At 37.7% G+C, this 26859-nt stretch overlaps 1 protein-coding gene across 1 annotated transcript; it reads left to right on the plus strand.

Moving 5' to 3' along the window:
- Positions 1-1142: 1142 nt before the first annotated feature.
- Positions 1143-26843, plus strand: LOC127941729 (E3 ubiquitin-protein ligase Siah2). Its single transcript, XM_052537092.1, has 2 exons — positions 1143-1737; positions 25616-26843. The coding sequence occupies exons 1-2, from the start codon at positions 1291-1293 to the stop codon at positions 26165-26167; spliced, it is 999 nt and encodes a 332-aa protein (XP_052393052.1). The 5' UTR covers positions 1143-1290; the 3' UTR covers positions 26168-26843.
- The last annotated feature ends 16 nt before the right edge of the window (positions 26844-26859 follow it).

Below are 26859 nucleotides of genomic sequence, written 5' to 3' on the forward strand. Positions count from 1 at the left end.
TTTACATAATCCATCTGTATAGTATGTTCATAGTACACCTATCTGTATATCATGCTGATAGTATTTAAAATCTGTAAATTATGTCCATAATACTGCCTTATCTGTATAGTTATTATACATATTGTAGACCTTGTATATTCTGTACTTACTGCTTATTGCACTTCTGGTTAGATGCTAACTGTATTTTGTTGCCTTGTACCTACATGTGCAATGAAGATAAAGTTGAATCTAATCTAATCTAATAAGGAATTCACAATAATTAAAGAGATGCCCATTATTCTTGAATAACTGTCTCACCAAGATTAGCATTAATAGCATTAATGTACCGTTTCTGTAAAATAAGTTATTTTTTACTTATTTTTAAACAATATAAACATATATTTTGTTCCAAATCACTGAGTTAGGTGGAGAAAAGTTAGGCTTAAAAATCATCCATAAAAAAAATAACCTGTTAATGAAAAGAAGAAAGCTTTACTGGAACAAAATTAAATATAAATAAATAATAATAATAAATATTAATAATAATAATAAATCCACATAAATAATTAATAATAATAAATAAAAATTCTAGCCCCCTTAATTTATCAAAAATGTACTCAGGGATGTTATCATAGACTGTATAAAGGATGATATTCCAAATTTTGCATTTAGATTTAAGGTCTTTATCCATTTATTAAATACATAATCAGCAGTATTAAGTTAGCAAACCAATTAATTGGGTATATAACCTTGTCGTATTCTCTAAATACTGCTAACAAAAAATATATATTCATAATATTCACCAATTAAACAATCATTCCCAGGTGATTTAAGCCTTGCTCAGACTGTCAGTTCGAATCCGTTTTTGTGCATATACCTATCCTGTTGGAATCTGATCTAGATGACTGAGTTTGTTTGTTAATGCAGTGATGTACTTCATTTACAGAAATATCTTCGTCGCACATTTGAATAGCAGAATTATTTATCTTTTGAATATCTTGTTCAATAAATTAAAAGAATGACTATGCATTACCCAATTTGTTATTATCACTCACGTAATTACTACTACATGTTCCAGCACCTCTCACGTAGACATCAAACGCGGTTCTCTGATTGGCTGAGAAGAGTGTCAATCAAAGAACCTTCATCCAATAGGATCGTTACTCGCTCTCAAACTATGGCGGCCATGTTGCATCCGTGGGGGACTGGAGGCTGTTCGGAACCGAGTCTGTCTCCAGTCGGGGGTATACGGTGGGGTTCTCGGGCTTGAACTTGTCTGGGCTTTACACCATTTGAGATCTACTCCTCGCCATGAGCCGTCCGTCCTCTGCGGGTGGTGCGGCAGGAGGACTCGGGGCTGGTAAAGCAGGAGGAAGTAAGCATGGAGGTTCTGGAGGAGCAACCGCCTCTGCTGCAGCCGCCGCCGCCGCAGCTGCTGCTGCTGCCGCCGCGGCCGCAGCAGCCGCCGCTGGGGTATCCGGCTCTGTCGCGGGCTCTGGTACGGTAACCGCGGCCGCTGTATCCCTTCCAGCCACTGCCCTACCGGGACAGTCAGCAGAGCTGACAGCGCTGTTTGAGTGCCCGGTGTGTTTCGACTATGTGCTGCCTCCGATCTTGCAGTGCCAGGCTGGGCATCTGGTGTGTAACCAATGTCGGCAAAAACTCAGCTGTTGTCCAACTTGTCGCGGCCCTCTCACGCCGAGCATAAGGAACTTGGCAATGGAAAAAGTTGCATCTACTCTGCCGTTTCCGTGTAAGGTAAGAACAACTGCTGTCATAACCAATCCAAAGTTGCCTGCAACATTGTTTCATTCAGTTCAGTATGATGACATGAGTTTAGGATGTGTGGTCATATCGTGTAACTAAAGCTCAGATGCCACAGGTGTATGTTGCATCAAGGAAAGATGCAGCACATCTGCTTCATTCATATTTTTAAGTCTCCTTTTATATTTCCAGTGAAACATCCAGCTGAAGTGTGTATAGATTCCGTGTTAAATACTTTCCTCAATAACACAAAAATGGTGTGCACATCCCAAACATCCAAATAGGATGCAGGTGCAAGACAACTGAATAATATAATCAAATAAAGAAGTGAAGTCTGCACACTTAGAATAGTAGTGGAGCAGTAGTTCTCAGTGTGCAGACTTCACTTCTTTAAATACTTTCCTCAATCACAGCATAATATTTAGTCATTTGTATGAAAATATCACGGCAAAATCAATACTATATTTTTAAATATCCGATCATCTCCAGCGTCTCTACATTGTCTCGGCCAATGGCATTGTTTTGTGAGCTTGCTTATGATTTTGTCCAACCAATTGCAGCTAGTGTGGCCGAAGAGAAGTGCTTTGGAAACCTGTTTGAGAACAATCCTTATTTTTGTAATTCCATTTGGTCATATTAGAGGTGCAGAAATGGCACACTTCAGCTTTAAAACAGAGGCATATTTTTACAGGCACCCCCATCAAAAAATATTTGAATATTATTATTTTACATTTATGGATTTAAGTTTACAGTGATTATATATAGTGCCTGTCATTGTTAAGACTCTATATCCCTCATAGTCTCTTTTTTATTTGGCTAAGGACTTTATCAATCTAACCAAGTGACCTTTATTTTGCAGCTTATAAAATATCCTGTTACTATTTCAGTGTGAGAAACCACTACAAACGATTCACTGCATGAGTGAACTGTCCGAATGAATCAAACTAAATCACAAACCTTTTTTTGCAAATCTGATAAATTCTTCTGAACAATTTTCAGTAATGTCACAATTAGCTTTGTTTTTGTTTTTTTTGCAGTCAAAATGACTGATTTATGTGGTGTTAATTTTTAGAATATTGTGGAAAATTTGCAATGTCATTTTATAATAAGTATATCATATTTACAAATCACAAATGTTCACGCAAAGAAAGAAGGCATGGCTTCAGTAACCGAAGTTAGTGTAGAAGCAGCCATGTCAGGGGGATGCTGCATCTAGGCAAAAGCACGTTATTTGGCGTCCCAAAAGTAGATGCATCTAGGAATCTTTAAGATTACTTACAACAGAACAGCAAAGTTATGTGAACCTAGGAGAGGAGGTAATTTTGACTTTGCTACGACAATCTGGTGCTTTTGAATCAGCTACTGTAAGTATGTTATTAGTATAAGGATTTGCTATTGACTGATTGCTCAGTTTCAAGTTTCAACTTGAGATCAAATGCTGAGTTTTGCGTGTATGTGTGAGAGAGAGTGGAGTCAGCTGTTTTATTAACCATAAGTGGCTTATGTACTGCAAACACATATGAGCTTCATCACTGTGTCTGTCATGTGACTCTGTTCCTCTTTCCAGCTTGAACTGAAGGTAAATCTAAGGTCATTATTAACTGTCTTTACATTTATTTTGAAAGAAGAAGCTCGCGATTATGGAAAAGGGGGTTATATTTCCAATGTGTGCTTGCAGTAATCGGCCAATCACAAAGCACTGGGTCAGTTGGCCAATCAGAGCATACTGTGCTTGTGGAAGGAGGGACTTTGTAGAAAACTACACGTTTGAGAGAGGCGGGACATAGAGGACCTACAATAATGTACAGTATTTGAGAATCCTTTTTTTTTATATATATATATTAAAGCATGTCAACATATTCTATTACACCAAATACACCAAATAATGATCTTTAAAAAAGCATCATATGACCCCCTTTAATAAATGGTGACATTTTGTTGATTTCGCAGAACACAATGCGAAATCAACAAAATGTCACCATTTATTAACTAGGGGAACTGAATCGTGTCAAAAGTGTTTCATTCACAATTCCAAAATTTGTGTTTCTGATTCTAAACAGCTGATAAAAAAAACACACACACTGTGATTGCTGAAATATTGTCAAACAAGGCTCAGTCACATTTTTACTGGAGCAAACTGAAAGTGGAAATAAGTGTGATTGCTTGGTTTAAACGTCTTATTAAAGCCTAATATATCTTGATTGTGATCATTATTTGATAAATTAGATTGCATTAGAAAGATCTGTCTAAACTAAAGATGTCTCTTGACAATGCTGTTACATTAATTTCAGTTTACATTTGAGTTTACACTTTTTGGGCAGTTTGAGTTAAGTTTTCTCTCTAGTTTGACTGACCTGAAACACCTTGATTGCATCATCAGTACATTAAAGTTGTATTCTCTGTTATCACTGGCCTGTGAAAGCTGATCACTACTATTATTTCCTAGGGTAAAGTTTCCTCCTTTACAGTTACTGTAATCAGGACGTGACTGGTACGTGATGTAGTGCAGTCTCTAGAGTGTTACCAGCCATCAGTAAAGAAAAACAGCCCTCAATGTTTGTAGTGAATGTAAAGCTGGATCCGCTGTTGTTTTAGCAAAGGGCTTTGTCAGCTAGTTATTCGATGCACTGTACCAACAGCATTAAAGTGTATGGGACCTCAGTTTTTGTGGAGGGATGTTGTGAAAACAATCATTCTGGGACTGTGCCATATGCTGCACTCCACAGGTGACCGCAACTTTGCTCTTTAAAGACATCATATACTGTCTAGTTTTTTTTGTTTTGTTTTTTGATACAGTTTTGAAACATTTATGAATTATATTGGAATTATATTCAAATTTAAAAAGCATAATTTAAGTTAGGGTGAAGAGAGAAGCTTTTTGCTTCTCTCCTGATTACGCAAAATATTATTAATGCACGTTTAATACAAGCATTAGAATACATGACTGTTAAGTTAATAATATAAAAAAAAAATGTTAATAAACCAATTATAATTAAGTTGCTTAAACAACTATAAATAAAACAATGTCATGTGTGCATGCATAGTTTCAGTATTCGTTACCGATACCAGTGAAAATCCACGGTTCTCGGTACCAATTTCGGTACCAAAGCAAAACACAAAATTATGCTAATTAAAAAAAAATAACTTTTTAGCACTAAAAATGAAACCAGTGCCATTCTTTATACTTATTTACAATTGTGTTTAAAGTTTTTCTACAAGTTATAGAATTATGAAAAACAGTAAACACGTTTCACCCAAATTTAATTTGTCTTTTAATTTATGAAATTTAAACACATTTTATTTTTGGTAAATAAAGGGGATTTGCTGTTAAAATTAAAACATGGAAAAAATATTGTGATTTATTTCTTTAAAAAAGTTTTTGGATTCGAATGTGAATTTTTAGTTTAAATTCGACATATTTGAAATTAAATAATTTTTTTGACTGCCCTAATTAGAATTAAAGCGGTCATATGACATTGCTAAAAAGCATTATTTTGTGTATTGTATAGTGTAATGCAATGTGTGATTTAAGGTTAAAAAACACATGATTTTATTGGTGCTCCTCTATGCCCCGCCTTTCTGAAATGCATACATTTTTACAAAGCTCATCGGTCTGAAAATCGAAGTGTACTCCGATAGGACAGCCATCCGGTGCATTGTGATTGGCGAAATTACTCAATCGTGTGACGTAAATGTTACGTCCCTTACCATACTGTGATGCCGTGTCCCGGCACGACGGGACAAAACCAATGTAAAACCATTACAAACGAGGCATTTGTAGCATCAAGTGGGCACATAATTACTGATTATAGTACAGTATTTTCTGCACTATAAGGTGCACTTAAAAGCCTTTAATTTTCTCAAAAAACGACAGTGCACCTTATAATCCGGAGCACCTTATATATGGATCAAGGTGCTCTGTCAAAATGTTGACATTCCCTTTAGCACAGCTCCATCTAGTGGATGCATAATGTAAATCCAGTCAAACGTTTCACTGCAGTGTCTTCTATTCTATGCACCTTATAATCTGATGCACCCTATATATGAAAACAGTTCTAAAATAAGCCATTCATTGAAGGTGTGCCTTATAGTACGGAACATACGTTAACTTATACTGTTATTTTAAGGGTTTACGCGAATAAACATATAACCATGTCTGCATTTTTGATTGGAGAAATGATAAACAACAAGTGCTGATTTACACTGCTTAAATTGCGCATTTGAATCATCAGTGGCAAATTCTTTAAATATATAAACTGGGGCTGCATGGCCAAGTGGCCACATGATACCTGGAAAATTATACGGTGTAGTCTTTATTAGGGCTGTGCGATATGGACAAAAATATTGGACAAAACATTTTTCTTTATCAATTTTGCGATTTCGATTTTAATCACGTTTTGACACACACAGACATGCTTTACAGTCATAAATGCATTTAATATAAATTTTAAACATATTTCCAAAAGAAAACCAATGAGAGCTTTATCAAATGTCTCTAGAACAGACATAGGTCAAAATAATCACGAAGATGTCAAACAAAATGTCTAGACATATGGAGAATCTTTTATTTTTTTTTTATTTTTTTATCATGTATTGGTCATAGAGCTCGCTGTAGCGGTGCCTCAGGTGTTATATGTTTTGCCCAGTATATTTATTGCCCAAGGTTCACACGTACTCCATCTGCAGTGCGTATACAGTACGCGGTTCAGAAGCAGCAACGAGAGCGCATTATTGAAACACTAAAGCACATTAAAATAATGCGAGAGCGCGAATCTATCCTCTCGCACGCAGATTTCCTTTGCTCTGTTCACAAAACAAGATGCGCATGCTCAGATCATAAACTGAATAAGGGTCAGATACACGCTGCCTTACAACGTGTCTCCTCTTGCTCAACTGGTGTCCTGTGCACTCACAACTCTCTCTGTGCTCACGTGCAATATATTAAATCTTTTCGCACCTTTCTATTTATAACCTTTTCTGTTCTCATCTTTACCGCATGCAGTGTGAACTTTCCGTTCCATTAACAAAAAGGCTACGCATCACAGACCGTGTGTGTGAACCTGGAGTTAGGCATATGCCCAGTCTGCTCTGTTCTCGTGCTCCACTTAGACGCGCTGCATCTTTATTGGTTCAGTTAACATACTGCAGGAGGTAAGGGCGGCGGAAAATCATGCTATAAAGCGAATTAGAAATCGCGCACACTCAAATTGATTTCGATTAATCGCACAGCCCTAGTCTTTATCACCCTGCAGAGGTTTATTTTGCAAAAATCTGCTGATTATAAACTATCCCTCAGTTATGGAACCACTGGAATAGGCGATTTGCGCTCTATTAGTTTGGTCTTTTACAATGCTCTGTGTTTGATTACTAATGTCAGTGAAGTACTGTGTTGCCTCAACTCATTAACGTCATTTGTGTTGAAATATAGCAAAATTGCGGTATAGCAAAATCCATGTCATTGAGAAACATCATAGCAACCACCCCTACATGAGGGTGAATAAATGATGACAGAATTTCAAAGAATTTCAAAGAATCAAAATACTTCATGTTGACTTTGAATATTCAGTATTTGCAGTTTTTTTATATGCTTTTTTTACTGGTTTTATCTTTGCAGATGTTATTGGTGTATGTTATTCTAAATTAAAATAAGTGTTGGTTTTAATAATATTTTATGAAAATGTAATTACATAAACAGCCTCTGAAATTACTTTTTTTTTCACACAGCATTTCATGTTTTATTTTAAATCCAATCTGTGACAATTGTCCTAAGATACTGATTATTGAATGACATTAATGGGTGTTAGTGAATAACTTGGTAAAATAATTTTGTATTATTATTAATTAATTCAGTTATTAATTCATAAATATACAACGTTTTTGTAGACTTGCACGACATTACATTTTACATTCATAATTTAATTTCCTTGCCTTTTAAAAATCCACATTTTTTATATTTCTGATTTATTATTATTTTTATTCCTTATTTTATTTATTTTTTATCCTAGAGTCATGACTGCACTGTGTGCCTCCGCCTCCTTTTCCTTCCCTCTTTCTTTTACCCTGCATAAACTTTTCAGACTCCTTCTTAAACCTGAAATAGTTCCCTGTTAGCATACAACAGGTATGACAAATATACATGAGTTGATCCTGAAATAGGATCCGTTTTTTTTTTTTTTTTACATTCCCAAGAATTATTTATTTGGTTTATAAGAAACGCACACTTTGGGAGAAGTGGGAAAGGAAATGGAAGACTGTGTCTCCTCAGATGTCTTAGTAGCACACCTCATGTAGGATGTCCGTGGAGCACGGCCCAGAGAGTCTGGCAGGAAGGGAGCAGTTCTTCAGAACTGTCACTGATCTGCTTTCCTCACAAGCCAGGCTCTGGCAGCGGGTGGCTGTGTCCAGCTGGCATACGTAACAAGATTAGACATAGATATGTTTAGTCCCCTAAGGCTTTAATGTGTGAGTCTATTTTCAGCTTGTTCTGTGGGTTTAAGACAAAAGTTGCTGTCACCATGAATAGAGGTGTGCAAAGGCGAATTAGAAGTTTGTTATGATCCCCCACCATACACCGTTTATAGGAGAGAGCACCCCAGTGCGACGAAAACTGGTGACACCTGGCTACTGCGCATGTATCGCATTGATATTAGCACTGAGTGTAACACTCCTCCAATCATCTGTGTACACAACACACAAAGCTCTGTGCCTTTGAAAACCTCAAGTGTCAGGTCCAAAATCTACTGACAGCCTTGTAAATTTGTTAAAAAGTCTTTATTAATAATAAAAAAAGTCTGTTTTTACAATAATTTTTTTTAATTTATAGATTTGTTCAAATTAAATTTGTTAATTTATTTATAAATTTAAAAGAAATATTATCCAATACTTTGTATCCTTTATATAAAATGTTTACAAAAATATGTAAAATATTAATATATCATTAAATGTTAATTGAAAGTCATCGTCAATATGTAATAATCCCTGACTTATTGTTTTTAGATTTAAATAATAAATGAACACATTATAAATAACTAACAAATTCTTTGTGTATTAGTTATATTAATTCTTTACAAAAATGTAAATATTGAAATAAATATTCAAATATATTGTACACTTTTTTATTTATTTATTAAAAATTAGATTTTATTTAAGCAAAAATTTATACTTTTATATAATATAATATATTTATTTAATTTATATTTATATTAATTTATTTAAATTATTTTTTTATATAAAACCTTACATTTAAATTTAGTAAATATTAAAATATTGTGAAATGTTTGTTATTTCTAATTAGTATTTATAATATATATAAACAATACATATGTTTTTGTGAATATCTCTTTTACTGCCATTTAATTATTATATAATGGTGATATCTCATTCTTAGAAGTGTCATGTAAAATGTGTTTCAGTGGTACCAATGCACAAAGTATTGCTGCATACACATGGCCTACCTCTTTCTTATATTAAGTGTGCTGCTATTAATAAACCATGAATGTATAAACACATATGTCACATGCACTATTATACAAATTTAGCCTATACACACATGCAAAGAGCTCTCAAGGCACTCACTGTCAATTAATTAAAGAAATGAAAGGATTAATGAAAAATTGGCAGTTTTCACACATGAGCTGTGCTGAGTTTTAGCACACAGCGTTTCCACCCCCTCCAGTAATAGCTGCAGCCCCTTCATCACATCATTGGAGGAATGAATGTGAGCACTGAGCAGCCCGTAATTAATTTCACAGATGAGTTCCTCACAGGGTGACTCGCTTGCCCCTCTGCAGCTGCATACACACAAACTGCACGTGTGCGTTTGCAGGTTGTGTTGAGAAAGGACATGGTCAGCACATTGATCTTCTGTATGATCTTCTGAGAGCAAAGCACGACAGAAATTAAGGCGTGAAAGCATGACCTTAGTGAAGCATTAAGGTTAATACAGAATGCTTTTAATGGCATCTTTACATTCACCAGAGATAATGTACGATGTGGTCTTCTTTATACTTCAAGGATCCATCTGGTCGATAAACGGCAATTGTTGTATGTAAACATTTAATGCACCATAATACCTCCTGCTTCTGCCCAGGACATTCACACCTGCAGAGATAATAATAGTGAGCAATGCTGGGCTCAGTTATATCAAGTCAATTTTGTTGTTAAATTTTGTAAGGTTTCAATGGAGAGACAACAAATATTGCTGTAAGTGCTGCCCTATTCTTTATGCAAATGCAACTTCTTTTTTTTTTGTTTTTTTTGGTGATGCAACTTTAATAGCCCAGAAACAAAAATTGAAAAATATCTGTAGTCAAATGGCAACTTTCTAGAGATCAGTGTAGATGAGATAACGTTACAATTTAATATTAAGACCTCATCGACTAAATTGTTGACCATTTGACTTTTAAGGCTAAATAATGTAAAATGTAAGACATTTTAAGACTTTAAACTGCAAAAAAAAAAAAAAAATAAACACAATGTTTTAAAAAGTTTAACCCTTAAATGCATTAATGTTGCACCAATCATTACATATCAGGTCGAAGTTATATTGAACTGGGTCTGTAACACGGATAGATCTCTAACTGCTGCAATAGCATAAAACTCTCCTGAAATTTTAATAACAATTACAAAGGAATAAAATAAGGCATATTCCTTTACCCTTTCAAACCTGGAAGGTTTCAATATGAGCAGACAATTTTACCATCACTGACTCATATTCGCGATCTAAACCATATTGTCAAACTATCGTTTTAAACGTCTTCTGAAAGAGCATTTTGATCGCTACTCACCACATCCACCATCAATTGACTGTGCCACCTATATTACATTGCATACAGTAATTGATCTGCAGTAAAGCCATTCAAGTCCGTTAAATTTTTGCAGATTATATTTTGTCACGTTGCATTGTATATGAGACAGTGCCAATCTGAGCAATTTATTGAGTCATCAAATATTTAATTATTGTTGTGCATTATTTACACTATTATAGGCCTACCTCGGTAGTAGGGCCCCTATACACTTTTTACAAAAAAAAAAAGAAAATACTTTTTTTTTATATATATATTTTTTTTATTATCACTTTAAGAGAAAAACAGTCCAATTTGACCCATTGTGATTTCCCCCATCCCCATATCGGGAAACCCAGGAGTATGTTGAAGCAATTGATGGCAGTTTTGGGGATCTAAATAAAATTGCTTTCTTTTGTTTCACCAATACACATTTTCTTATTTTTGTAAAGGATGTCTAGGCTTAAATATCACAACTTAAATCTATTATATTTAATGTCTAAAATACAGAGCTGATTTCATAATCAAAACAACCTATAAAATGATTGCATTGGTTAATTAAATTGGACTTATTTAAAAAAAAAAACCTTTACACATTACCTTATTCATTTATGTAATTAGATCAATTCGCATTTATTACTGTCGATTTTGACCTATAAGACAAATTTTAAATCCATCAAATTTAAAGGAGATATGTGTCCTTATAAAGGCTTATGTGGTCCTCCAAGTGAATTGTAATGAGTAATAATTGTAATAATTGTATTTTTATTTGCTGTTGAAACTACAGCAGGGACCATGTTATTGTGGAGGCCTTGATGTTTTTTTTTTTTTTTTTTTTTAATGTGGTGGCATTTTCAGACATTTACCTCCTCTACTTCATAAGGCAGCACAAAGTAATAGCACATTCCCGTAAATACTGTAGTTACATTTCCTGCAGCTCTTAAATATATGAACAAAATTGATTTTCATCTCGCACAGAGCAATATCATCCTTTGCTCCATCTTCAAATTGGATTATCTGATTCTCTGGAATGCAGTTACCCAAGCGTATTCTTCCGCCTGCTCTCTTGTTGTACGATGTGAGGATGCCTATTGAAAACAGTATTGAACTTTGGTGCCATGTCGTCAGAATTTTGTATCTGGCTCGTGGGCTCACTGATGCGTCACTCTTCGCTACTTATGGACACAGCGATCCTTGACCACATTGTCCTCACCCTCCCTGCCTGGCCTGTTCAACGGTGCGCCATCTGCCTTGTGTATGATTCAACGCAAGGGCCACAATCTTCACGTGATCATGGCTTACTGGCCACAAGGAAAATGGCTCATCGTGGAATCCAGAGAGGGTAATGGGATTACGACAATCCACTGAAAAAGCAATTAATAGTTTAAAAGTTAATAGGTTAATTGAACTCTTCATGACAAAGCTTCAAAGGAGCAAACTCTAGAATACTTTCAAAGAGTACTTATTAGGGAAATTAAGTGCTTTTAAAGAATATACTTAAGTGTAAAATTAATTTAATGGTTTCAGACACTAACATTAATTGCATGTCATTTACAGTTAAACGAATTAGATGAAGTAGATTAAACTAGTACAATTAAAGTAGATGAAATTGATTTAGTTGAACTCGAGTGGTTTTTCAGTCCACTAAAGTAGGACTTGAGTTCATTTTTGTCTAATAACCTAATTTCTTCTGTTGTCTTTAAAATATGGTTAGTGTACTGCTGAATGTACACAAGAGTTTTAATTGTAAAAAAAAAAAAAAAAAAAACTTTCATGATTCTGCATGGGAAGTAAAGCAGTTGTACGATGCAGTTGAATATGAATCTGGATGCTTTGCTGAATGTGGTTTAACCTTCGGCCTTATCCCTAAGCTTTGTTTAATGTCCATTATAGTGCAGTCAGTGAGCTCTTTAGTCGGCTGTAATCAGTCGCTTACGGGGTGACCTTTCCTCATCCCATTAAACTAGTGAGCACTTACCTTAAATCCATGGATGGGCTAAATAAGCTAAGTGAGAGCCACCAATCCTCTTTGTAGATATATGGCTTAATATATTCCCTTCCCAGATCCAGTTCCTCTATGTGAAGAAGGTAAAAGGAAGTCAGGGCGAGATTAATGGGATAGCTCAATTGTCTCTATTTCAGTCATCTTCTCTTTGTAGTCCTTCTTCTACACCCAGTCCCCATCCAGCTGCTTCAGCCATTCACTTAACGGAGCCTTTTAATCAGAGGCCATTTAGAGCAGAGACGGGAAGCTTGGACTATTTTGCCTGCACTGAATGACTCCCAGGAGGCTAAACTCAAGGGGACACAGCAGTTTGTCATACAATGGGACTCAAATTAAATGAAAGTCCAATTGAACCTTGTTCTACCCAATTAGGATTTGAGAAATAGAAGATATTGATGGTAGGACATGCTCCTAGACAGGTTTCAAGACTTGTGAATTGTGTTTCCTGTCATGATGTAATATTTGGTAAGGAAAAGGTTGAATGTTGTTTGTGAACGTGGAAAACATTTGGAAAAGAATATGAAAACCTATTGCTCTTTCATATCATACTCGGTTGGTTCTTTTTATTTTGGTGCTTTTTTTATTTTTTATTGATAGCTAGTAGAGATGGAACAGGAGACACCGAATGGGGATACAATGCCGGTCAGATAGGAAATGTCAGTGCATCACTAGTTTTCCGTTTTACATGGCTTTTAGTTCCCATGTGGATGGATGTTTTATTACACTGTAATCTCATCCGTAGTTTATAATATAACCAGGCTTAAATGCCATGTGAGTCAGCATAATGAATGGTGTTTAGACTAAATGATTTGTGGCAGTATATAAATTTGTACAATGGCAGACATTTCCACATGGAAGTATCCATGTTGACTGCTGCTTCCAATTTGGGAGGAGAAAACGTCCCGGCTATAATTTATTCTCTCTCTCTCTTCCTTCCTTTCATAGTCTCTCCATCATTTACATTTCACACTCTGTCAACCCTAAAATTTCCACATTTCTCAGCTCTTTACATTTTGCTCATGTCCGTGTAAGAGCTGCTATTTTCTCTTTTCTCGCACATATGTTTGCAGGAAAGAGAAATGGAAGTGATTTTGGAGTGTGCACATACTGGCAGACTGCCAATCTCATCCCATCACTGTCTCACATGGGTCTTCGAGCTCTCTGTGTTGGGGGGCTACAGTTGTTTGATTGATAGGGGGTTTTCTTTGTTGAGCTATTCAGGTATGGCTTTAGCATTAATCTGCTTTGTTTAGCTTTTTGTGTTTTTGTTTTGTTTTGAGGTTGTTGTTGTTGTTGTTTTTTTGTTTTTTTTAATAGCATTTATAGCATGCCACTAGCAAACATACTATTATACTGAATACTGTGAAAACATGTTGTTGTGCCGAAGCAGTATCCATACGATCTGTCTCTGTCCTTGCTCAGCAAACATTAAATTTAAACTGCAATCATGGGTCAATCACTCATGTCATGCCCCATAAATCCACAGGCACCATCGTTTAATTAAATTGCCTGGTTTTGAGAACCCAAGGCAAGTCTAGCTCTCTCTGTCTCCATCCGTCTCAAACATATCTTTCATCTCTCATCATGGGGTCCAAATGGAAACACAGCAGGCTCTTTAGCTGGAGAGATGCACCCTTTTTAGCTCATCATCTGTGTGTGTGTGTTGCGTGCATGCCCATATGCTCATTAGGGCTCGGTAGTATGACAATGTATAACGTGTGTCAGTAGAAATGTCAACAAATATCCAATCCTGCTGTCTGGTGTGATATGTCCTCAGCATGATTTTAAAAATATGATGACAACAAGCTAAACTTGTATTCTATTTGTCAGTGATAAACACAATGTCATTCGCTAATGCATGCCGTTGTAATGAAATGAGAATGCAAGTGTCAGACTCCATCTCGTATACCCCTCTAATTGTAGCCTCTTAATTGTGCTGCCAGTCATCGTCAGGCTAAAAATAGGTGGCCTTTCCACTGTGGGGAAGCAAAGAGGTATGAGGCCTGTGTAGCCCCTTTCACACTGCATGTCGGACCCATTAGATTGCCGGAACATTGCCGGGTTGTCTTCTGTGTGAAAGCAAACACGTCCAGGGATTGATTCCGGCATTGAACCCGGTTTGGGGACCTAGGAACATTGCAGGTTTATCCCGGGACGAGCGCTGTGTGAACAAAAGCCAGATCTAATGCCGTGTCGAAGTGGTGACGCACGTTATCGCGCGAGTCTTTTACCGGCTGTTTGGAAGGAAGATCAACGTTTGTGATGAAAAAATATGTGCAAACTGTAATGAAGCAGAGATCCGTTTGTTCCTCACTTTCCGCGCTGACGCAGAGATCGTTTGCTTGCTTCAGTGAAAGTATAACGTGCCTAACGTTTTCGACTCGTACATTACACGTCACGCCCTGATGTCACGTGTCGTTACGGGATCTTTACGGGTTGTGTGTGAAAGCACGCACATATCCCGGGTAATCACTGCCAGTGTGAAAGTGCAAAATCTAGTGACCCTGGAACAATTGCCAGAACACTTTACCCGTGTATTTGCCGGAATGGCAGTGTGTGTGTGTGTGTGTGTGTTCTCACCCAGAAAGTGAAAGGGGGTAAAGATGAGTAGAATGCAGTTAGACAGATTGTCTTTCTCTGTGTGCTTGAATGTAAATAAAACCTGTGTTAGTGATGGCTAGATCTACAGACTTCCAGCCGCACATATGTGTGAATGCATCCAGGTTCAAATTAAACCCTATTGCAGAAGGTGGATGAAAGGGAAATGGACAATGGGTAAAAATACAAAATGCTGGAGCTGTGAGGAGATATCATATTCAGCAAGTCAGCTGTGATTCAGTAAAGAAAATCCAGTGCCTGGTATGGTTATTTACAGGCAAACACACAAATGTAATATTTAGAATTGGGACTGTGCAATGTATTTGAGGAAAAAAAAAAAAAATATATATATATATATATATATTGGGGGTGCTCCGATCACGATCGGCCGATCGTTTATGCGCATCTCGTCAGTAAAGCCGGTTATCTAATCAGCTGTTAATTCCATCAGGTGCGTGATTTCACATAGAGCAGCTGTTACTACACAGAGCCGTTGTTAACTGAGAAGATGCGCCAATAAACGCTGAAAATGAACTGGATTTGCGCATCTTCTCTATTAACAATGACTCTGTGTAGTAACAGCTGCTCTATGTGAAATCACGCACCTGATGGAATTAACCGCTGATTAGAGAACCGGCTTTACTGACGAGATGCGCATTAACGATCGGCCGATCGTGATCGGAGCACCCCTAATATATATATATATATATATACACACACACACACACACACACACACACACACACACATACACTCAAACACACTTATCAGCCACTTTATTAGGTAGACATGTTCAATTGCTTGGTAACAAAAATTGCTAATCGGCATGGCAATAATAGCATGGCAGCAATTCAATCCATTTAGGCATCTGCGGAAGCATTTGACATCACGCAGAAAGGCACCATAATTTCCGCAATGAATGAATGGCTGATGGTTTAAACAAAACACCATCAATACCGCTCATCACCGACATTAGTGGTGTTTTCGACCCCTGTCGTCTCACTACAATGATATGAATACACAGCTGGGGAGATCTGCGCCGATACCCAGCCTTAGTTGTTGGTGCCAGATGGGCTGGTCTGAGTATTTCAAAAACTGATATGAAAATATCCAGTGAGCGGCACTTGTGTGCCTTGTCAGAGGAGAACGGGCAGACCGGTTAGAGATGATAGAAAGGCAACAGTAACTCAAATAACCACATGTTACAACTAAGGTATGCAGAATACCATCTCTGATCACACAACACATCGAACCCTGAAGCAGATAGGCTACAGCAGCAGAAGACCACACAGGGTGCCGCTCCTGTCAGCTAACAAAGGAAACGGATGCTACAGTTCGCACAGGCCCACCAAAATTGTACAATAGAAGATTGGAAGAATGTTGCCTGATATGAGTCTCACTTTCCGCTGCAACATTCAGCTAGTAGGGTCAGAATTTGGTGTAAAGCATGGATCCATCCTGCCTGGTCTCAACAGTTCAGGCTGGTGGTGGTGGTTTAATAATGTGGGGTATATTTTCTTGGCACACTTTGGGCCCCTTAGTACCAATTGAGCATTGTTTAAATGCCACAGCTTACCTGAGTATTGTTGTATTGTTGTATGTGTGTGCATATATATATGCACATCTGGACTTCAATATTTGCCTACTCTTCTTTAGAGAACTGTACAAGTTCAGCTAAATTTGATGTTGACCGTTTGTTGTTTGCAGTCTTCAAGTCATTTCACATATTTTCAGTGTGGTTTGAGTCTGGGCTCTGACTAGGCCATGCAAGGACATTCACCACTGCATGCTCCTTCAATCCTGCTCCGGTCTCTGCTGCAGAGGAACACCCCCATAACACGATATTACCATCTCCATGCTTTACTGGAGGAATGCTGTTATTTGGATGGTGAGCTGTGTTGGATTTCCATCAGACATATTTGGTGTTGAGGACAAATAATTCAATTTTAGTCTCATCTGCTTGAGAATCTTCAAGTTGTGTCGTGCGTCAAAGCATAGTCTTACTGCATGTGGCCTTTCCTGAGGAGTGGCTTTTTTCATGCAACCCTCCCATACAAGCCAAATTTTTTTGTGATATGGTTGTCACTTGCACACAATGACCACTCTTTGTCATAAATTCCTGCAACTTCTTCAGAGTTGCCGTAGAACTCTTGGTAACCTATCTGACCAGTTTCCTCCTGGTTCTTTCATCCAGTTTGTAGTGACATCCTAAACCAGGGAGGATCTGTGTTGTACCAAATGACCACAGCTTTATCCTGGATATCTTTTGATAGTGCCTTTTTCACCCATAGTTGATTGTTTGCTTCAGTTGCTCTACCAAGGACTGAAATGCTCCAGGAAAGCTCAAAATGAGCTGATCACAGTTGAAAGTCAAATGGTTTTTTTGTGTGCCATTGACAAGGAGATTAGCTACAAGTCATTTTTAGGAGGGGGTGATCCTTGCTCCAACTCCTCAGTGATTCTGTTTAAAAAAAACAAATTCATGACATGTTGGCATTATATTTTTAACTTCGAAGTTACAAGTTGCACTGAGCAAATAAAGCTCGATAAAATAAAAACAGTTTCTGTCTTCATTTTAGGCTGCAAAGCAACAAAATGTGATTTATTTTAATGGGGGGTGATTATTTTCTATAGCCACATTATAAATATAAATATATTCCCATCTCTATATAGTATAGATGATTTAGATATTCATGATGCATTCATAATATTCTTTTTCCCTTATGGCTTACACAGAATGGTGTAGTGTATAAATAGTGTATGTTCATATTTATGCCCTTCAAAGTGCCGCAGGGGAATAAACGAGCCCAAATCTAACATGAAAGTCCTGTAGATTATTTTCTGCTTGAAGTCCCCAAATGGCTGTGCTATGGGCATCAAAGACAGAAAAAAACATGAGCAGAGGAATGGGGAGGTGTGAACCCTCCCCCCCACCACACACACACAAACACACACACCACCTCCTCCTCCCATCCTCCTCCCGTCGTGTGCCAGTGTTCTGCAGTCCAGAATGTTTTTCCGCTTCCACAGCTCTGCTGAGTGGTCACTTTCCAGAGTGCAGCAACAACAGAGGAGATCGGTAGAAAGAAAGGAAGGAGAAAAAATTGTTTTGCAGGGATCCCAGTCACTTGTCTATCTGTATTTGTAGGAACTTGCACAATATGTGACGATGCTGATGCTTTCCTGGGGCTACAACATCTTACCTGGAATCTCTGATTCAGTTTAAAAGCTTTTTATTGAGCCTTATCCATTTCAACTGGATGCTGACCTATCCTCACAGCTTTTTCAAAGAAATAACCTGCCTTCACTGATTTGACCTGCGTTTGCTGAAAATCCTGAATTGGGAACTTAGAGGAAATAATCTTTTTGCATCTACATGGAATGAGAACAGAATTAAAATTGGGATTTAGGTGTTTTAACGATGACAGTTTGTGTACCGCTAGTGAATCACAGCATGGGTCTCTGGTCCTGTAAGGGGACAGTGCAGTTCATGGTTTATGTTTTGAATCAATAGATTGTTTGTTTGGCTTTACTGTTGTTGTGTGCATGTGTCTGCCACCATACGAGGAGGCTTCGTCACTATAACGGGTCCGCGATGCTTGTGTTTTGGCAGTAGATGTGAAACGTGGTCTATCCTGGCTGTGTTCTTCAGTATACAAAAGCATCCTTGTCAGAATCAGAGGTAAACAGGGAGGCATTTGATGTAATTGCTCAGCGCTGCCGTACACACTTGCACTTGTTCAAATGCACTCGTGGGAATGGTGTTTTCGCTTTAGTGAAAGAGTACAGATTGTTCGGTTTGCTTCCTCAGCTCTTAGTAGGTCAGTAGGTTCATTCCTAACACATTTGAAATACATTTCTTTGCAGGACTCAGTAAGATTCTTAAGACTTTCTCTACCAGTGAATAGAGAGACCCCAAATAGTTTTCTTGTTCATGTCGAGCATTACTTTGGGTTTAATTTTGGGTGCAGAAGCTCGAATTACATTTGTCCCATTTTGTCCGACAAGGCAAAGACAAGTCTCAAAACATTTTGACTGAAGAGTTATTGTAGGGTTGTATTTGAAGTGATGTTGTGCCCGGCCTCCTGTTTTCCACTCCTGAGGGATTTGTCCCAGTTGCGGTGCCTACTTAGTTGGCCACGACAACGAGGTGTTTGTGTCACAGGCACAAATCGACCGGTTTGTCACACCAAACCACTTCCAGGAAGCAAGGTGAGTATGGAAGATCATAGTTCAATGTTCAATATATCAATGTTTTTTTATTTTGTTTTTAAGAAATAATTTGCTGTTTTATGTAGGAATATACTGATTTTTTTTGCCTTCATTAATTTTTCTTGTTTCCATACATGTCAGCTGGCAGCATAGTGCATTATGTATAGGAAACAAAGAAAAATACATATTGTATAGGAAACTAAAAAAAAATTCAGGAAAGCATTATAAAATAGGAAGTGAAGTTGCACCACCAATGGGAAATATTGTTGCACTGCTTACAGGAATATAATCATGCTTTTAAGAATACTCTCATAATCGTAATAGAATACTTTCTCAAGACAGAGTTTTGAGTATACACGAGTAAAACATGAGATTAAAAGTTATGACAATGAAGTCACAAAGAAGCTAGCCTCAAAGTAAACATTCTAAAATTAGTAAAAGACTTAATGTACTAAACATTTTGATAAAAGTTGACACGGTTTGACTTTATTTTTGTAAAAGGCCTATTATGTAATCATTCTCAAAAACACTTTATTCTTTAAATTATTATTATTATTTTTTTTATGGGGTGGTTTTGTTATAGGCTTGATTATGTTTATGGTGTGCAGTCTAATATGTTCATGCTTTGTTCTTTTAGAAATGCATAATTTTTCACATATTTTACCTTTATTCCATACCGATCTGTCCCTTCTCTGACAAACGCCACAATTTATTTCCTGTTATTATGAAGCCCTTCCTTCAGAAATATGCGATTCACTGGCTCAGTGAATTGTGATTCGCTAAACCGCCTCTGAAAATCCTGCCCCTCAAGCTCAGAATGTGCTCCGGGTGTATTGTAAACAATGACATCCTCTACATTGCTTATCAGTTTGAGCATGATTTAGACGCAAAGAATATTAATTAAGAGGATCACACAAAACTTGTGCAAGCACGGCTCTTAATGGTATGTTTGTTTGTTGTTGTCTCATACTTTTCGATACGCTGTTGTTTGTAAATGCTACTGCTTGGACCGTATACATGGACCGTACACACGTCCATTTATAACGCTTCTCATTGCTTTGTGAAAATAAGTGTATAAAATGTTGGATCTGATCTGACAATCTGAATGAGAGAGAGAGAGAGAAAGCAGAGCAGGCTGACGCGAGGAACAGAATTAAGAACCACTGCTTTAGAACATTGGTTTTGAAACTTGTGAATCCATTAGAATCATTAGAAGACAGAATCGCGATTCATATATGAACAGATTTTCACGTGCACCCCAGTTTTCTCTTCCTCTTCTCTAAAGCAGCACAACATAGCCTCGCCCCCTTTGTTGCATGTTCCCGGGGGGCGGGGTTTATCTGGGTTTGTGACGTAATGGACCCTGGAAGAAGCTCGTTGTAGTCACTTACCAGACGTTTTTTAGGCATTAAACTGTCAGAATTTTAAAAGATGATATCTCCGTTTGCATTTAACTTTTAGTGCTGCAACTTAGCAGATATGGTTTATGCTCAAACAGCAACATTACAAACTAGTTAAAGTTAAAAAAGTGAAATCGCAATCAACCACCCCTTTACTGTCACACTAAAATGTCCTTCTATAAAGAAGTCTTTGATACAGTGCTCAGTGGCGTTTATACTAGGGCTGCACGATATTGGGAAAAAATTACATTGCGATATTTTATTTTTCTGCGATAAATATTGCGATATGAAAAATCTAATCAAATTTTTCTTCCAAACAAAAATGGGGTGAGCACACTTACATACTAATTTTAAATGATTTAAACATCGACACCACCGTGTCAATAGATTAATATGCGCGAGGGAGAGTGAGCAAGACAGGGGAGCAGCTGGCCCATACAGTTAATGAATAACAGATCAACTACGACAGCCTACATCGCACATCCTGCAATGTGACTTTCGTGGATTCTTACATCGCGATATCTATGCTTAAACGACACATCGTGCAGCCCTAGATTATACTATGTATTAGTGTTGTCAAAAGACCCAGTACTCCGGTACCAAGTCGGTACTACAAAAATGAAAATGTCATGGTACCAGGTTTCTTTAAGTACCGGTGGTACCGAGTGAATGGTCAACCTGGTTCTTGACGCATACAGCGCTATGATCGGAATCTCAAAATCCAATAATTAAAATTAAACGTACATTTTAATATGGACAGTCACGGAATTTGTCAAAGTTAGCGTAAATTAATAAAATCAAATCGCCATATGGATCAGTATCTGTAAATGTTAAGATGCAAAAATTGGTTGAAATATGAATCCTGCATGTTTTGCACGTCTCTGTCTGAATGAATGAATGGCAGAGATGTGCGGGTTTGTTTAATACATAGACTGAATCGCGTGATGCTTGCAGTAATTTCTGCATCTGCCTTCTCAATGAGGACATAAACACATAAACAAGTTCATCTTTACATAAAGGCATTGATTGTGCTAGAAATATTACTATTATTTAGTAGAACGTATGTGATAATGCTACTACTGTTGAAAAATTTTATAAAACTTTAATTTTTAAAGAAAATAAATCACACTGTTTCTTCCATGTTTTAATTTTAATAGCAAATCCCCTTTATTTACCAAAAAATAAAATGTTTAAATTTCATTAAAATAAAAAATAATTGGGGTGAAACTTACCTGTTTTTCATAATTATATTACTTGTAGAAAAACTTTAAACACAATTGTAAATAAGTATACAATTATATGGCATTAGTTTTATTCTTACCCAAATTGGTACAGAGAACCGTGGATTTCTACTGGTATCGGTACCAAATACTGAAATTTTGGTACCATGACAACACTACTATGTATATACAGACAGATTACACTAATTGCTACGTAGAAACATTAAAGGTTCTGTATGTATGATTGACACTGAGTGGCTGTGTTGTGTATTGCAGTCCAAATTCAAAATATTGGAGAGGTTTTTTTTTCACCCGGCCCCCTGAGTGCACTTAAAGATAAATGAAATGAAATGAACTGTGTTTTTCCTGCCCTGAACGCACATTATCAAAGGAGAACAAAATAGTCAAAATTTTACATACAACACCTTTAAATGTAATTGAAGAATCGAGTGAGAAGATAGCAAGCAAGAATTCCCCTCCCCCCTTTAACCTAATTAATCTGGCCTTCACTTGGCTGATTTCAGCTTTGAAACTTTTAACTAAATTGCTATTGATTCCAGAGAAGGAAAGCGAGTGTCTAGCTTTCCATTGCAGTGGTAGAAGTGGGTGCGACAGCTTGCCACTGATTAGGAGAAATCCAATTTCTCTGTGCCGATGCACAGGCCTTTCGCTTGGGGTAATTGAAGGCCCCCACAGAGTTGATTTTAATTATGACCTGAGCCAAGCCGCATCCTAGCAGTGATGAGGTCATGTGCAGGCAGGAGGACCAAGAGGGGACCAAGATGCTGGTGGGCTCACTTGGTTTCAAGAACGCTTTCTTTCATATGCACTCACCCTGAGGGAGAAGGGAAAAGAGATTGTAACAATGCCATCTTGTCTGTCCTGGTTTCCAACTCTAGGGATCTAGATTTTTTTTTTATAACTGACACATTGGTGATGGAAACTCAAGGTCCTCCTGCTTGTTAATGGAGGAGCGATAAGCCTGTCTCTCATCCATTGCTCTGAATAGGTGTATGGGAAACATCAATTGTTTCTTGAAATGAGGCCCAAGGTACCCTTGACCTGAACAGTACTTGTAGCACAGTGTGTTTATCTGGCAACTTGTTATAACCATAAGTTTAGCATATTGCTTGCATACTTTGAGTAAATGTTATTTCGTCTGTTTGGCCTTCAAGTTCATAGATGCAAAAATGTAAATGTATTGCAGCAAACTACTTTTAAGGACTTAGCTAAGTTTTTCTTTCAAGGTCTAGGGTTCTTTTGTTGTACATTGAGAAATATCCAGACCCAGATGCTGTGTTTAGAAAAACATTAGCTCTTTGCTGCTAATATTCTAAAAAAAAAAAACACATTTTAGCCTAGGGTAAGATTAGAACCAAAAGACAGTTGAAGACTATAATTATTACATGCCCCTTTCATGCTCTGGTTTATTTGAGTTAGCCTAATTATTTGATTTTAAAACATACTTCCATTTCAACACAAAAAGAAACAAATGAATAGACCATCCAAATTCATTGTCATTCATTAGCATTTCCAATGACTTCTCCTCTTGGCTAAAGTACAATTTGCAACTTAAATGCAGAAATGTGTGAATAATTCAGTAGCTAAGCTTCCAGCCCAGGGTCTATGCATCTCCATAGGGCCGTCTTGGCTCAGCGTCAAGGGTGTATTAGAAAGAGAGCACTTTACTTATTATTTTGTCAGGCAAATTATTTTTTTATTTTGGTCCTCCATTCATTTTAATGGAATTTTTTTTTTTTTTTTTTGTGGGCATATTGGTACGGCTGCCAATGTGTTGTTGAAACGCAGTTAATTTGTTTGCTCCAAGGGCTAAACAATGCAAGGTAAATGATATACAGGGTTGTTTTGAAAAGTTCACAACTGGAATCAGGTATAGTAGTGACTGAATGCACACATACGCATAAAACCACACACTCAACAGTGTACCCTAAACAGAAACTTTATACGATTCCTTTTTACACCAAGACTCTCAGTGCCAACAGGCTTTAGACAGATTTTTTATCTCCACCGTACTGCCTTAGGATTACTGCTCAAAATCCTCTCATTCTCTCATTAAAAAGCTGGATAAGAGGATAACTGTCTGATTGGGAGGGAATAGATGGACCACATAAACCTTCAACACCTCCAAAAGTCAGATGGTCTGATCCTTTAAAGAAAGGCTGGGAAATTAGAAAGGATTAGAATGATGAATTTGAGGTTATTTGGGCATAGGCCATGTCCTAATAAAAGACAGTTTGGAAAACCCAGTATAATGTGAAGGAGATACAATGATTATTTCTCCCTAGCTGCTGCTTAACAGATTTTGACAATAAATGTCAGTGTTTTAAGGCAGTTATGGCCTCTAGGGCCTTCTGGACCACTGGATAACGGCTGACACTGATTGATTTTTGCTAGACATGCCAGTCATTTACCACTCAGAATAATAATTAAATTGGCAGATATTGAGGCACACCCTTGTTGGGGGGGGGGGGGGGGTCGTTGAGTGGGCTGTACACTCATACCTCCAGCTTTGCTTTAACCTGATAGAAACGGATTGTCCTGTGGTGTAGTTATTTAACTCTGATTAATTAAGTTTACATAGATTTTCTGGAAATAATATAACACGTCTTTATACAATTATTTTAAAACGGGAAAAAAAAACTCAAATTCATTTTCTTAGCTTGTGTGTTTAAAAAGTATTTTTTTATTTGGTCTTAGTTCTTTATGAAGACATAAGACATTCTAAGACATAATTGATCTTGCCTTTTGCCTTTTCTCCAGCCCATTCATGCAAGGATTTACTTTCTTTGTTGCTTTGTAAAAGGTCTGACATTTTTCGGTTGAATTCTAAACCTTTACCCATAATTTGAGCTGAATGCCTTATTTTGAATTCAACTCTGCTAAGCTGATGAAAATTCCCCGGAAGGGCATTCATCAGGTTATTGTGGGATTTCACCTTTTGTTGTTGCAAGTCCAATCCTGTAGGTCAGTCAGAGAGATAAATGTTGGTTTTAGAGTGATCAAAGAAAGTCATGCAGTGTGCACATTTCTAGCAAAGTGGGCAGCTTGGGGTAACATTCATATTTCACCTTCATTTTTATTCCCTTCCTGAGATAATCTAAGAAAGCCTTGCTGGGCTATACATCTTGAAGCAATGCGATCCGTCCCGCTCATTTTCCCAAACTGCATGGACACATGCATAAAAAATGAGTCTTGTCACAGCTTGACACATGATTAGCAGGAACCTCGTTTTTATGGCAGGTACACACACAAACAGACTGATTACTCTAGGCAAAATATGGATTCACTTCTAATGATACTGACATATCTCAACACATTGCATAGTTCCCCCTTTGCTTTACCTATATATTATTCCCTGTCGCCTGTGTCCTTGATCTGCCCTCCTGAAATCCCCTTATCCTAGTTCCCCTTCCCCCTCTTTGTTCAGCCTCCCACTCACCTTTCCTGCTACTCTGTCTTTGTCCTTCATCATCAGTAACTTCCAGTGTTGTCCCATTACTTACCTGAGCGCTCTTGATCCAATCTCTCTTTACTCTCTCTTTCAGTCATTAAGTATCTCTCTTCAAATGTTTTTTTTTTTTGTACCAGGACTCATGCAGGTCTCTCTCTTTTTGTCTTTTTTTTTTTTTGCAGTATGCTTCTGCTGGATGTATGCTTTCCCTCCACCACAGTGAGAAGCCAGAGCATGAAGAAGTCTGTGAGTTCCGGCCGTACACCTGCCCATGCCCCGGGGCTTCCTGTAAATGGCAGGGCTCCCTGGAGGCCGTCATGCCACATCTCATGCATGCCCACAAATCCATTACCACCTTACAGGGCGAGGACATTGTCTTTCTGGCCACGGATATTAATCTACCGGGGGCTGTGGACTGGGTCATGATGCAGTCATGTTTTGGGCACCACTTCATGCTGGTTCTAGAGAAGCAGGAGAAATACGAGGGACACCAGCAGTTCTTTGCCATCGTGCTGCTCATTGGCACGCGAAAGCAAGCAGAGAACTTTGCCTACCGCCTCGAGTTGAACGGCAACCGTAGGCGGCTCACATGGGAAGCCACGCCACGCTCAATACATGATGGTGTAGCAGCGGCCATCATGAACAGTGACTGTCTTGTATTTGATACCTCCATTGCCCACCTGTTTGCAGACAACGGTAACCTGGGTATCAACGTGACCATCTCCATGTGCTGAGGTGGCAGCGTAAGGCTTTTTCCAGTGACCCAAACCTAGGACAACCTCTGCTCCCTGTCAGACTGCAGGTTCTGAAGGCAACGGCTGGGAGATATATACAATTACTGTATATTTATGTTCAAGAGTCATCCGCTAAAATAGCACACACTATCCAGATTCACTAGTGGGTTGGTATGCTCGACGGATGGCAAGAATCCTTCTGGAAATGAAGCGGGGAGTGTGCAGGTGTTGGCTATCAGTTGAAGTCATTAGTGCAATTGAGAATTTCTTTTGCACACCCCAAGGATACAAACACCTCAACTTTCTGATTACACCTTCGATTAAAGTACAGGTGTGGATGACCATCGTCGCAGAATCAAAATGCTAACTTAGAAAGAGTCTAGGCATGAAGGTGTAACATTTGCCTCAGAAGCTTATAAAACCTATATGTATAAAAACTGCACTGACTACTTTGGTTTTTGTCTTTGGATATTGAGTGAAACCATGGAAAATGTACATGGCAATATAAATGGTAATCCTCTGAATTTCATGGTTGTATATCGGCTTGATAAAACAATGCCCATGGTGGAAATGCGGTGTACATGGAAATAAAATACACTTGCAAAAATGACTACATAGCCACCATATTTATAAGGCAGGAATCTGACCTCTTCATTAAATTTCCTTTCCTTTTTTTTTTTTTTTCTAAAAAA

This window comes from Carassius gibelio, chromosome A21 (genome assembly GCF_023724105.1).
Source record: "Carassius gibelio isolate Cgi1373 ecotype wild population from Czech Republic chromosome A21, carGib1.2-hapl.c, whole genome shotgun sequence".
Lineage (NCBI taxonomy): Eukaryota > Metazoa > Chordata > Actinopteri > Cypriniformes > Cyprinidae > Carassius > Carassius gibelio.

Coding starts and splice junctions, on each gene's coding strand:
- LOC127941729 (XM_052537092.1), top strand. CDS start 1,291: ATGAGCCGTCCGTCCTCTGCGGGTGGTGCGGCAGGAGGACTCGGGGCT. Junction 1,738..25,615: donor CTCTGCCGTTTCCGTGTAAG/GTAAGAACAACT, acceptor TTTTTTTTGCAG/TATGCTTCTGCTGGATGTAT.